Source organism: Notothenia coriiceps, unplaced genomic scaffold (assembly GCF_000735185.1).
Source record: "Notothenia coriiceps isolate Sejong01 unplaced genomic scaffold, NC01 NC01_scaffold00012899, whole genome shotgun sequence".
In the NCBI taxonomy this organism is placed as follows: domain Eukaryota; kingdom Metazoa; phylum Chordata; class Actinopteri; order Perciformes; family Nototheniidae; genus Notothenia; species Notothenia coriiceps.
The window spans coordinates 219,563-233,909 of NW_011345600.1; the positions used below are offsets into that span (position 1 = coordinate 219,563).

The following is a 14,347-nucleotide window of genomic DNA, read 5'->3' on the forward strand; positions in this document are numbered from 1 at the left end:
CCTTGGCAGTCTCATCCAAATCTCACAATATCAGGTGAATGAACACACACATTAACCACCGTTCAGAAGTCTGCTGTATTTTGCAAACCAAGGTGTTAAGTTACACATTTATCCTCTGGGAGTTAGTTTCGTACCTGTTGGGCTGGTTATTCTGTAAGAGCCCGTCTTCCGTTTTAAATAAAAAAACAATAAAAAAGTGAACATGTGTTTTCGAAGCAGTTGTCTGAACATGCGTGGATATCATTTTGGTAGCAGACTAAATTTCAAATAATCCAGGCCTCATAAATCACGGTGCTGAATGTCTGACCTGGCAGCGCGCTCCACCTGACTGCTCAAATGTTCCCAGGATATTTTCCATTTGTACACAACACACCACGTTGCTGGGATACGTCTGACACTAGCAGGAATTGTTCATAGCGTGCATATGGATTTCATTCTGATTTAATAAAACTCCTCAGAGGCGTTTAAGTTTTTACCTGTACGACTTTGTTTATACAAAATATGTATGTGTTGTAACATGAGTCACATGATACAACAGATTGATCTGTAATAGAGAATTAATCAATATTCCCAGAGTCCATTATCAGCAGTCTATTATGTGTATTCTTTGCATGAGAGTGACCTATTTAAATAGGTTAGTTTTAAGCTGCTATAATCAATATGTTCACATTAGTAATAGGTCACATGGTTATACAGTATGTAATGGGTCACCTGAATGTTTGGATCATTGTTTTCAATGTGAGCACACCTTATTGTTTCCACATTAAACAAGTCAATCTTTGTTGAGTCAAGTGCCCCCAGTGTTGGAGAACCAGATGTGGGGTTAAACAAAGTCATTGCCTATATTTAAAAATCAATGAATAAACATTGTACACTACCCCTGGTGACATTTATATTAGCAGGACGGTTACGTATTGTAGTGTGGAATGAAAACGCAGCAGTTCAGCAACAGTGAGTCCATTGAGCTTTGTCCACATCCTGTTTGTGAGCCGGTGAGAGGTTCCCATGAAGGAAAGGTCGCTGTCATGTTTGGCTCCGAGCCAGTACAATCAGACGCTCCAAAACAATCAGAGGATTATGCAAACGGTATTCAGGGCAGGCGATTGTTCTGCTAATTTCCCATCTTTTTTAATGTTCCGCAGCTTAAAAACCTGAACCCTTTAAGAGAAAAAAAACCATTTTATTAGGACTCCTCAAACCATCTGCCTTTTGTGCACTGAGTAACAAACACTAGCCCTTTTTGATACATCAATAATGAGTAATTGTTTCTGAAAAGATCATTTAGCCTCTCAATCTCGACTCCCGCAGCTTTGGGTCTGTTTGAGTGTCAGACTCGAGAACCAAAGCCTCTTGGCGAACTTCCGTCAGTAATGTGATAATGACTGTCAGGATGAGGCATATGATGTAACGGCATATTTCAGAGCCGTTGCCGGGGTGGAAGCTGTCCAGCGCTGGTTTGGAGCAAGGCCAGGCGCTCCATCAGCGCATAGATCGAAGATTACCACATGTTCTATTTACATTAGTGCTGTCAAAGCTCGCCACACCTTCAGATGACAACTGCAAAGCATTTTCCAGACCTGCTGCAGTCGAATGAAGTGTGTGTGTGTGTGTGTGTGTGTGTGTGTGTGTGTGTGTGTGTGTGTGTGTGTGTGTGTGTGTGTGTGTGTGTGTGTGTGTGTGTGTGTTCAGATGCAGGGTGGGGCGCTGACAGGGGGCCTCAGCAGCAGCAGTTGTGTCCGGGGCCCTCGCTGCTCGCCAGGCTTTCAGCGAGCGGCAGGAACAGAGCAGCCATTGTTAGTCGGGGACGCTGAGCGCCTTGTGACCAGAGCTGCCACTCCCTTTGTGGACAGAGGAGACCCCGAGCTGAGGGGGTGACTACAGGGAGGAACGAGGGGGGGTGAGGGGCTCCTGGTGGGAGGCTGTGGAGGTAGCAGAACATGCACCCTCCTCTCCCACACAGACACAAGTGGCACAGCAAAAGGCATGGAAGATTGATTACACAGTCTGCGCTCTGATTGGCTCTCTCATGTGACAGCTCGAACACATGAGGGAGGGGGTGAGTGAGGGGGGGTGACGGCTCCTGTCTTCATTGTTGCCACAGTGAATACTTTATCCCTCACTTTCTTACTCAAGCAGAGCTGGAATTAGGAAATTAAAGCAGTGATGCTGTGGAAGCTCTCTGAACAAAAGCACCAACACTTTTAATCTAGATTTAAACTAATCTGTTCAATAATAAGTCACAATAGTGTAACTATCAAATTAGATAACATTAACAATAAGTGAATGGTGGTACATTTCATTACTCAAGTGATTGGATAAAACTTTGGAACTATGCTAGAGAAATTAAAATACAGGAATGGTCATGTAAGGAATTTACATTTTTCATTTGAGTTATTTAGGCAGGAGGACCAAATGATTTATGATTACTTTATTTAAGAGTATGTTTTTTGTTTAACACTAAAAAAGGTATTTCTTATCTTTGATGAAATAAAAAAAAAGTTTCTTAACAGTGATAGATTAAGGGATTTCAGTTTTATTTAAGAGTTAAGGATATTTGGATTATCTTTTATATACATCATGAATCACAATTATTGTGACAAGGATGTTCTTGACACAAATTCCCTTGCAGATTCTGTAACTTCCGTAACCATCCACTTAACATTAAATTCAAAAACGTTACATCACAAAGTGCAAACATTTCAATTGTATCTATTTATTAGATAAAAGAGTCCATAGTATTGAGATGTGTTAGACTGCTCCTAAATCGGTTCACTTCATTGTGATTTACTGTGGATTTGCTCAGTAGATTCAGACACTTGTCCTGCTTTGGACCCAACAAATAAAAAGGAAAAAAAAAGACTGCCAGGCTGATCAAACGCCAGACTCCCACCCCAGGTCTTATTCCATCCCTCTGCATCTTTTCTTTAATCCCTCCCTCACATTATGTGTGTGTGTGTGTGTGTGTGTGTGGAGAAACCCAGTATCAGTTGAAAGCAATGTGTTCCTTATCAGAAAGCATCCTAAAAAGACCAAGCGGAGGCTGCTGAGTAAAATCCGGCAGGTTTCATCTATTTATTTTTCATTGCGAGACCAATCATCCCTTTTTATATGACGTTTCCCTTAATGCCTTTCCTCAAATGCACTTAATCCAGCATCCGATCCAGCCAAATCGGTTACTCGGCTTTATAAGTGTATTTTTATAGGATTCTATAAAACCCCATCCTGCCATCAAATATTTTTCACAAAAAGTTCCCACAACCATATATTTTTCTCTCATGATTTATTTAATTTAGTTAAATGTGCAGCAACTAATCCTCTTTATTGTTTTGCAGAGCGATCGTCTCCTGATCAAAGGAGGGAAGATCGTGAACGATGACCAGTCCTTCTGTGCTGACATCTACATGGAGGATGGAGTCATCAAGTGAGTGTACTGCTTTATTCAAGTCGCATCCTAGTTCAATCATAATTCAAACGTTATGATTGATCCACATGTATGACGTGGTTCAAAAGTTGTATGGAAGCCCTTAAATGCCAGTGAGAAAAATAAAATCTGGTGACGCATTTTATAAGTCGGGTCTAAATAGTCTTTCTTTGTTTATGACTAAAGATCAGATGAGGTTTTGCCAGTATAATCTTTCCAAGTAATTTGTTCCCCCTATCTATGAAACATGTAGTCTCCAGCCTCTTGTGGCAAAAATGTGTATTACGACAACAAACACTTTAAAAATGATCCTAAAAAAACAATTATTATTTTGTAAATTTTTTTTTTTTTTTTTTTTACACGTTTCCATCTCTTCCCTAAAAATGATCCATGAATTCAATATTCTATAATACAGTCATATTTTACATTTGTCCTTTATTGATTTATATAAATAAACTTACCTATTGCTGAATTAGATTTTGTCTTTTTATTAATGCAGGTGAAGAATTTAAAAGCCTTGTCCAAGTTGTGATTTGTGTCAATCAAATTGTGACGTTTTTTTTCCCTTTTTAGACAAATTGGGGAAAACCTCATTGTGCCCGGCGGGGTGAAAACCATCGACGCCCACGGCCGCATGTTGATGCCGGGCGGCATCGATGTGCACACGCGCTTCCAGATGCCGGATCGAGGCATGGTGTCAGCCGATGACTTCTACCAGGGCACCAAGGCTGCTCTGGCCGGAGGAACCACCATGATCAGTGAGTTATCAGAAAGATCCTACTGATGGAACATTAAAACCTTCTGCCTTACTAGGAATACTTAAAGCATACGGCAACTTGACAATGGTGGGATTTATTTATTTATTTTGGAGTACGATCTCAGCTTTTATAGTCTATATTAAACTGTGTGAGGCAAGGCAAGTTTATTTATATAGCACCGTTCAATACAAGGCAATTCAAAGTGCCTAACAAAAAGGAAAGACATTAAGAAAATGGCATTTAAAAGGAGTTAAAAAAATACATGAATAAAAGTTACAGTGCAGTTTAAGATATGAATAGTTCAATTAAAGCCAAAAGCCAACAGTACAGACAGCTAGGGCGTTCAGGACAAACGATTCCCCATTGAAACGCATCAAAGCCACCATTTCTGATCAGACAGCCATTACAGCATAAAAACAAGCTTTCTGTTATATCTGGCTTTCAATCTAAAGCCCTGCCTTCAAAATTGTAGGTTTATAATACTATTTCCCACTAGATTGAGACATTTTCTCACGTATTTGCCCAATAACCAGGTTTGCTTCAGAAGAAATGAATGTTCCCCTTAAAAACACAGTGGCAGCAAAGTTCTGAAAATGAATAATATTTGGTTATAATCAGGACCGAAGTCAGTTACAATTATTAACTTTGTGAAAGTGGAAAAAAATAACAATACTGTATATAACATTTCTATATCACAGGGTGTCCGCGGGGTCTTAAAAAGTATTAAAAGTTGATAAATCAATTTCGCGAAAATGAAGGCTATTAAAAAGTATTAAACGGCATTTTCCATGATATTACATTTTGTAGCTTGTTTCCAATAAGTATATAAATTGTCCAAAGAGGTTGTATTCTAAAGTCTGCCTGAATGTAATCATTGCGTAGGTGTGTAGTGTGATTCTGTGTAGTTTATTTATGGCATCCCGTTGGATTTGACGTCATCTGAACAGGACATTGCACGCTCTCTGCTTGATACCGCGCGAAGCTCCGTTTACGCCAGTTGCTAAACAACGTCGTTATGGGGAAATGCAATTCTGCGTCCAAATGGTTGGAAGATAAGGAGGAAGGACAATCAATACTGTATATAGTCAATGTGAGGTAAAGTGTGTCGCCAAGGTAACCGGTTAAAACTCAAAGTGGCGATGAGGTCTTAAAATGTATGGAAAGGGTTTTAAAAAAGGTCTTAAAAGGTATTACATTTGACTTCAGGATTCCTGCATATACCCTGTATCAGTACTTCCACAGGAATTTCTGTCAAGGGTTATTTCATCAGCTTGTTTGGAGTCTTTCTGTGAGTGATTCACCGAGGCTGACTGCTCCTTGATTCTCTGATTGGCTTTAATTACAAATATTTAAATGAGAACAGGACTGGTGCCAGGTCTGTTATTGACCGGGCCAACATTTAAAACCGTCCATCTGCTCTGAGACTGACTTCTGTTCACACTCAGACAGGAAGTCAGTTCATTTCCCCTTTGACCCATAGATACTATCAGCCTGACACTCTTTATTTAAACAACCTGTATGTATTTATATCCTTCATAAATGTTATGCTTCATGTTTTTTGGGGTTGTAATCTAGTTTGCATGACGTTTTGTGATTGTGCCATTGTTTCTAAAATAATACAATAATTAAGAAGCCGGGAAACGTTTTATCATAACATTTCAGAGATAAGAGATGGTGTTTTGTTGAGTTTTTATTTGATTTGTTTCTCGCAAATATACGACTTTATATTATGAGAGTGTATATATATTTTTGTAAATTGACAACTTTAAACTTGAATGTTTTCATCTTCGAATATAACCCCCCTTCCCTCGGCTCTGTTTTTACAACAAAAAATAATATTACAATGCCATAGTTATTAGTTATTGTTTAGAGTTAACTAGCATAGTTGTTTAAACTGGTGACCTGCTCATGTATTCTTCCTTTGAGGTTTTCTACTTAATACTTATATCCTTATTTATGCAACTATGTGAATATTGAGATCAATTGTTAGGTTATTTAAGACTTAAAAGTGTACCACCCTATATAGATTTGGTATACATTGAATACATACGTTGATTCCATGAGGAGATTTGTCAGTACATGTTGTCTATATACTATACTACCCAAACTAGCGGTTTGAGTTCCTGTGTACGTTGTTTTAATAGGACAGAGGACTGTATAGACAACACATTTAAATGAAGCTCGGCCCTCCTCTGTGCTGACTCAGCAAATTAACCCTCCCTCTCAGTAAAACAAACTCTCCCAGGCTCTCGTGTGTCATTGCCACCTCAGAGCGCAAACGCTGACTGCTGCAGGATCAGGTCTGCAACACGGCCGTAACGCATGGCCGAACGGGACTGCACCAAAAACACAAAGAGGGTCAAAGTGAGCGTTTGGAAATGTCCTCTGAGAGATGAGATGGAGACAAACGTTTAACATGTAGACGGACAGATGTGTTTAAAATCAAACATTAAGATTACACTCCTTGATGTTCTGTGTGGTCCAGACTTTAACCCTCCTCTGAACCCCGAGGAGTTTCAGGGCGTTTCCTCCTCCAGTCACATTATACTCTGCAGCCTCGTTTGTCACTGCAGTAAATGAGTCCTGCACCGCCTGTAAAACTGCACAATCATGGCTATAAGAAGGAGAATACATTGCTATGGTGCAGTATTACATCGTTTAATGCTCTAAAAGGTTTCATATTACAATAATTGGACAAAAAAGAAACGGACTCCACAGGCTTTAACTATTGACATTTCTACACCCTTTACTTCAAACCTCTCTTGTCTTCTTTGATCCGTTTTTCTCTTATTTTCTTGTGACTATTGGATTTAATGTCTTTTGGTGAAAGATTAAGCACTGTTTTCTTAAATTAGCCTGGGAAACATGAAGCATAAACATAAAAGGAAATATTCTTTATCCGCAAGGTCAACCATGAGCTCATTATCATATTTACAGAATCTTTTTAATGCATCCCGTTTATTTTTGCTGCCATTTTCAATGGGACAGGTACAATACATTTCTTTGGATGAAATTGTACTTTTTTTAGCTAAGATTTGGTTGTATTTCCTGAAGCCAGGCTTTATTACAGATGATTAATTTAAGGACTGAATTGTAAAATATGCAAATAATTGATGTCTTTGCAGTTTCTGACTCAGATGAATGTTGTGATTTCAGATTTTGTTTTAAGAAAACATGCTTGTCAAACCTCATGTGGATTTTGGGTTTCAATTAATCCAAATTCCGTCTAAACTCAAGAAATCTGATGTGAGCCGTCAGTCTGAACATATATTCAAAGTAGTTTCACAAAAAAGGAAGCTAGAAGCTCTTGGGACCACATAGCATAACTTGACTTATCTCTGGAATGATTAACTGACAAGTTTACTAATAAAGAAAATACACTTTTACAATTGATTGATCAATACTGACTGGTTCTGGCTGCTTAGCATGAGGATTGGCTAGGAAATTGAATATATTTCCATTCTTTTATCTACCGCAATCTTTAGAAATGTCGAGACATGGTCTAGGAAATTCTGATGTTTACTATGAACTACTTTTTTGAAGTGTTACAGACTAAAGTAGTAAGTAATTAATTTGACAGGTTGACAATGAAATTGGGTACAAATATTTGGGATTTCTATCCCCAATGTAGAAAAGCACATAGTTTCCAGGCCTACTGAAGGACCAAACATCAGCAGATTACATTCACTGAAAAGTAGCTTCTTCAAAAATAGCATCTTGAGATCATATAGTTGTTCTCTGTGTGGTGGAAACCATGAGCAGATGGAGCAGATTATGGTTTGTAAAGACAGGAGTCATGGATCTGGTAATCCTCGAGGATTAATATCAAGGGTAATTTGAGAATAATCAGGAACATATCTGACCATCAGGTGTCAACTTTAATTTGTCTCTGTTTGGTTCGAAGATTCATTGCAACCTAAATTCAGTTGCTGTCTGGAGAGTGATTAGTGAGCAGTACATGAACACAATGTTAGTTTAGTTCTCCACTGGTGAGTAACATACAGCTTTTTAAAGAGTTACAAGAGAGCGATTTTCTAACACATACATGTTGTAAAAAACCCCATGGACCAGATACCCGCCATAAAACACTGAGACACACAAGACACAAGATGTTTACACTGAAGGGGATCTGAAAGAGGTGACCTTATAATCCCAGGGCAGTTTGTGTTTCTTCCCAAGGACCCTTATCTTGCAGTGGTATAAAACACTTTGTCCGAAACTTTAAAACAGATGTCTAATAAGGCAAACAACACTTAATGATTACATTTCTTTAAGGTCATCTGTTGTGCAAAATCCACTTTTTCATGTCTTTTATACATAAACATGTGTCCCCTCTGCGTAAAGAGATTCTGAAAGTTTCAGGAAAAAAGATTCTCTCACTTTGTGTCCTGATCCATTTCTATAAAAACCTGTCTGAAAATGAGCTGATCAGATTTTGGCCACTTTATGATGTCATAACGATTACATTACATTGCATTTAGCTGACGCTTTTATCCAAAGCGACTTACAATAAGTGCGTTCGACCAACAAAGTACAAACTTCAAGAAAACAGAATCATATAAGTACATCAGGTTTCATAGAGCTAAAACATTTCAAGTGCTACTCAACTGGCTTTAGATAAGCCAGTCCTTTATTAGTATACAAGTGCTTTGTTAATAGTTCTATCGCTCGAAGTGGAGTGGAAAGAGATTAGCCAATCACCAACCAAGGTAACGCCCCCCCCCACCTTATCGCCTGAATCTCCCCCTAGAGCACCATTGTGTTCTTTTTAACCACATATCTCTCAGAGGGGCGTGGGGAGGGGCTCCTTATTTTCATCTAAAGTAACAGACAGAGAATCAGCACTTTTGAAACAGGGCTGAAACAGAGGGGATTATGGGATGCTACAATGCATGATCTGTTTGGCTCAATCAGTGTGTGTGTGTGTGTGTGTGTGTGTGTGTGTGTGTGTGTGTGTGTGTGTGTGTGTGTGTGTGTGTGTGTGTGTGTGTGTGTGTGTGTGTGTCCGTCCAGTTGACCACGTGCTTCCTGAGCCCGGCGTCAGCCTCCTCTCGGCCTTCGAGCAGTGGCGCGAATGGGCCGACAGCAAGTCCTGCTGCGACTACTCGCTGCACGTCGACATCACCGAGTGGCACAAGGGCATCCAGGAGGACATGGAGACGCTCGTGAAGGACCACGGTACTCTTCGAACACTTTCACACTGCTTTTATCTTCCCTTTCGTGGTTTTCACACTGATGTCCTGTGTCTGTAGGTGTCAACTCTTTTCTGGTCTACCTGGCTTATAAGGATGTTTTCCAGCTATCTGACTCTCAGGTAGGGACCTCTCCTCTTTTCATTGTCACAAACAAAAAACTTTAAATGCATTTTCTCACTCGGGTCCAGGGCTTTTAGATAATGCTTGGCGTGTTGTGGCTCGTTCACATTGACACTGTTTTGCCTACACTTAATCTAATTAAACTGAGACTTTAACATGGGACTTTCTGCTGCGGCACATGAAGACAAATATGATCCATATTAATTTCTAGTCGGTATAATGGACCTCATTGTAACATGACATATGGAATCCACAAAGAAAGATGGTGCTGTTGACTGTAGAAGCATTTTTGCACTAACCAGAAAACAACTAAATCATAACTTGTTTACTGTCGCTGTCATTCAGAATAATTACAGGACCATCTTTTTAAAATATTTTTTCAGTCAGTCTGCTGGGATGTTGTCTTGTTGGAATGAGTCAAAAAAGCAGATGTAGAGATTAGCTTAGATTTTGGCTCTTCATTTCGTACCGACTGTGTGTGTGTTTATCCAGGGAGAGTGAATGGATAATGAAAAATACATCTCTGTCCAAGTGTCTTCCTGACTCTTTTTGCACCTGTGTGAGGAGAAAAGAGATTATCAGTTCTACTTTCTCGCGTCAAACTCTGGCAGCTCTTTATTGTTAAGCGTCAGGAGGTGATGACTCACTCAACTCGTCAGTTTCCCTACAGTCCCTGAAGTTATCGCATGGTTTGATAAACAATCAGAGAGAGAGAGAGAGAGAGAGAGAGAAACATACTTTGCAGAGATCAGTGTCGAATTTCCGTTTCACCATGAAAGCATACTTTCCCTCGAAACCTCAAATGTCAGACTCACATCGGCATCCCAAACATGGCTAAAAATAGGAATACACAACAACAACAAAAAGAAAAACTGTCAGAACTCTATCGAAGCTCTGGGAAGCAAGTGAGACATTCTTTTTCCTCTGAACCCCTTTTCTAAGTTTAATCCAAATAGTTTTCTCTCCTGTGTGTCTATGACTTGAAAAGCACTTTGATAATGATACTGACAAGAACAAAAAGAAAAACATTGTCAGAACCCTGTTTAACAGATGAAAAGTGTTTTTTCAAAGACCCCTTCAGCACTAAAGGAAGAAAAATATATTCTGTATTTATTCTTTAGAAAACACACTGATAGAAATGTTATTGAAAGAAACAAAGATGGGGGAAACAATCCTCAAAACAACATATGATATGCTTTCTCTACACCACCTAGTCAATCAATACTTAGGATGAGTTTACACAGAAATGTTGAAACATATGTGCCATGGGAAGTTCAAAATAAAGGTGTCCCATTTTAAGAAATATGTAATCTGTCAATGTTTCACTTTTCATGAATGATATTGGGTTGTTGCTATTTGAAACTCCTAGATGACATACTGTCGAGAGAAGACTGTATACATGTGTGTTGACAACCACAAGTTGCTTTCATGCATCAGATCATAAGTGTGTCTCCCTCTCTTCGCTGCAGGTGTACGAGGTGTTCAGTGTGATCCGAGATCTGGGAGCCATCGCCCAGGTGCACGCTGAGAATGGAGACATTGTAGCTGAGGTACGACATTTCACTTCATAAGAGCGGGGATCTGGACCAAGGATGTTTTAAGAGAACCGGATTAAGTGTTGATTTCTGTTAAAGTTACTCAGTGGCACAATAAACCAAAGTGCTCTGACTCAAGTACAAAACTACCTTGATTTGGACCCATAAACATGCATACTTTGTTTTCTTTAAGCTCTAGTTGACTTAACACTTCGGTTCTCAGCTGTAGTTAAATGAATAAAGAGGAAAAAATAAGTCTTGATTCTGCTTTCAGTGCATTTCACATCTCACAAGGACCCAACCCTAAGGGCTATTCAAGTGTTGAACTGGGTAGTTGGATTAGCTGTGAACAAGTTATCTGCTCATTTACAGACGTCTCTTTCCCAATGTTAATCAATGGGGGGGGGAAAGTATTTTTGGGCCCTATGATGTCATGAGATTAACACAGCGGTAGCACCACTGTTTGGCGATTATGAAAAAATGACTTCAGCGCCTTTTCACTTCCTGATGAATTGATCTAGACATGAATACATCATGGCATTAAGTCAACCAATGAAGTCTTAGGCTTTAAGTGTTGATGCATGCACATTGACAGGACTCAATATCTCCCGTTTCCAGGCTGATTTGTTTGTTTGTGTTTAGGAGCAGCAGAAGATCCTGGAGCAGGGGATCACTGGGCCTGAGGGACACGTGCTGAGCCGCCCTGAGGAGGTAAGACAGGTTCAGCTCTGTGGACACTGACCACCGACCTCAATCTGGTGTGACTTTGGGAAGTGAGAAATCAATTAATCTCTTGAGTCCTTTCCCCGCTTCGAAGGGTATTTGACCTCTCCAAGCTTCCCAGCTGTTGGCCTTACGTTGTTTGACAGTTTTACACTGACGCATGGGTTTCTCGCTGCCTTGGCAAATACTTAAACATCCACTTCATATCCACCTCCATATATTTAACTTGAAAATTCCTGTTGGGAGCACAGAGGCATTACAGTTAAGAGCACATCCTTTCCATGCATCATGGTTGTTACCCATGAACATTCAAACGGTGGAACAAAGTAGTGATTGAAATATGAAGTGTGACTTATGGCAGCTGGGTTTAATGATTGAACTGTCAGTCTTCTTCTAAAGGAAGGTTTTCTTCAAATAAAATAAATTGCATGTATTGTCCTCTGTTGATATAACATGCTTTCACTTAAGTAAAGTAATAAAGGGTTTCTCACCACCCTACAGGAAGTTGCCATGACTGAGCCATTCCTGCTTAGGTTAATCAAATCTTGATTGTAACCCAAGCTGTTATTTTACGGATTTAATAATTGTTATTAGCAAAGTTGGTGGTTGGGCAAAAAAGACCACCAAAAATATGTAATACAGTAAGATCCAAAAGAAGAGTGTTCTTACTTCTTGGAACGCTTTGTGTGTCATAGAAATATCACCATCCTGCCATCTCACTTGTCAAAATAAATTGCCAGGATTGTCTTAAGTGTTTTACCTTGTTTTTGTTGCTATGGATGAAAATCAGATTTTAAAGCATCAACACACTTGATTGAATATGTTAAAAAATAGCTTTCTTCGCTTTCTTGCCGTGTCATTAGGCTACCATGAATATAAAGATCATGTCAGGAGCTGGTTAGCTTAGCTTAGCACAAAGATTGGGGTTGGGGGGGACAGCTAGCATGACTGTCCAAAGCTCAATGGACTACATAACATATTATCCCCTCTTTTTCAGTACATACAAAGAACAAAGTGCGGAACAAGTCAAAATGATGAACCCTCAGTCCCTTCCTTTAGCTGTTTTCAGTCGTTAAGCTAGGCTAGGCTAACCAGCTGTTTCATAAATGGTGTACAGATGAGTGGTGTTCATTTTCTTTCTTTTTAATCTCTTGGCAAATAGCTAATGTCTACCCAAAATGATTACATTTTCAATATAATTCTGGATATACTCACTTAAGAATGTTGTCCAAAGGCTGTTTACGAAGTTCATGTTGGCCAGTTTTTCAACTCACTTTGATCGACACTTTATCTGTGTATTGGTCTTGTGTTTAATTCCTAAGAAAGTCTGAAGTATTGTTTATACAAAAAAACACCCCGAATGTTTTAAAGTTGGAATTGATGAATTTTCCATAGGACTGGGGAAACCGTAAGAGCTGTGGAGGTAATATTTGTAGGGAAATGATGGAGATGTGGTGGTCAGAATTGAATAAAAAAGTATGCAAGTGGAATATCAAACTAATATCATCCCTCCACTTTCTGTTGTCCCCTCTCTTGTGCAGGTGGAGGCGGAGGCTGTGAACCGCTCTGTGACGGTGGCCAATCAGACCAACTGCCCTCTCTACATTACCAAGGTGATGAGCAAGAGCGCTGCTGATGTCATCGCCCAGGCCAGGAAGAAGGGTGAGACTCAAAATACACAAATCAAATCCATCATTTCCTGCAATATGTCACCATTTAAATGGGATAGATCAGATTTCAGAAGATACCTACCTTGTTTGTGTTATAGTCGAAAAGAAAGTCACCTAAATATCACATTTGGTATGCTAAATTAAGAAAAGTTCATGTAAGAAAAACGTATAAGATGCATTTTTTAATGTGTATTTTGGTTCCATACCCATCCCGCAGCATGGGTGTCTCAAACAACCATACCTAAAAAAAAAAAATCAAAATAGCCTATTAATGTCTCTTTTCCAAACCTAGAAACCAAAGAGATGAGCCCTAAAACAAATCCTCAATCTACCCCACTAACACTGACATAAACACTTCATTTGTGGGTTTCCACTATTCAATCTTAGGTTTTGGACTAGGAACTCCTGAAATAACTTGAAATTTAAAGTGTATTCATGCGGTGTATCTGCCAAACAGAGACATCAAAACAGACACTCACACATTTTAGGAGTGTAGTAACTGGTGTTACATTTGGGATTGTTATTGCAGGCACTGTGGTCTACGGAGAGCCAATCACTGCGAGCCTGGGAACAGACGGCTCTCACTACTGGAGCAAGAACTGGGCCAAGGCAGCGGCCTATGTCACCTCCCCCCCCCTGAGCCCCGACCCCACCACACCAGACTATCTCAACTCCCTGCTGTCCTGGTGAGGGAGGATCCAAACAGGGAGAAATATCCTAATGACAAATTGGACTTTGTGTGACAACTTAACTTTCTCTTTCAGTGGTGACCTGCAGGTGACAGGAAGTGCGCACTGTCCCTTTAACACGGCCCAGCGTGCTGTGGGCAAAGACGACTTCAGCTTGATCCCTGAAGGCGTCAATGGTACTGAGGAGAGGATGTCTATCATCTGGGACAAGTGTGTGGTACGTATTTTTATACAAT

The 14,347-nt window shown here is 39.7% G+C and overlaps 1 protein-coding gene across 2 annotated transcripts in view; it reads left to right on the plus strand.

Moving 5' to 3' along the window:
* Positions 1–14,347, plus strand: part of LOC104947652 (dihydropyrimidinase-related protein 2) — a 31,885-nt gene that overhangs the window by 8,857 nt on the left and 8,681 nt on the right. For both annotated transcript variants that reach the window (XM_010773708.1, XM_010773709.1), the window contains exons 2-10: positions 3,333–3,421; positions 3,995–4,179; positions 9,193–9,357; positions 9,432–9,493; positions 10,964–11,044; positions 11,672–11,740; positions 13,294–13,414; positions 13,952–14,108; positions 14,187–14,328. In XM_010773708.1, the coding sequence (XP_010772010.1) occupies positions 3,333–3,421; positions 3,995–4,179; positions 9,193–9,357; positions 9,432–9,493; positions 10,964–11,044; positions 11,672–11,740; positions 13,294–13,414; positions 13,952–14,108; positions 14,187–14,328 (1,071 nt within the window). The remainder of the gene's footprint in view (positions 1–3,332; positions 3,422–3,994; positions 4,180–9,192; positions 9,358–9,431; positions 9,494–10,963; positions 11,045–11,671; positions 11,741–13,293; positions 13,415–13,951; positions 14,109–14,186; positions 14,329–14,347) is intronic.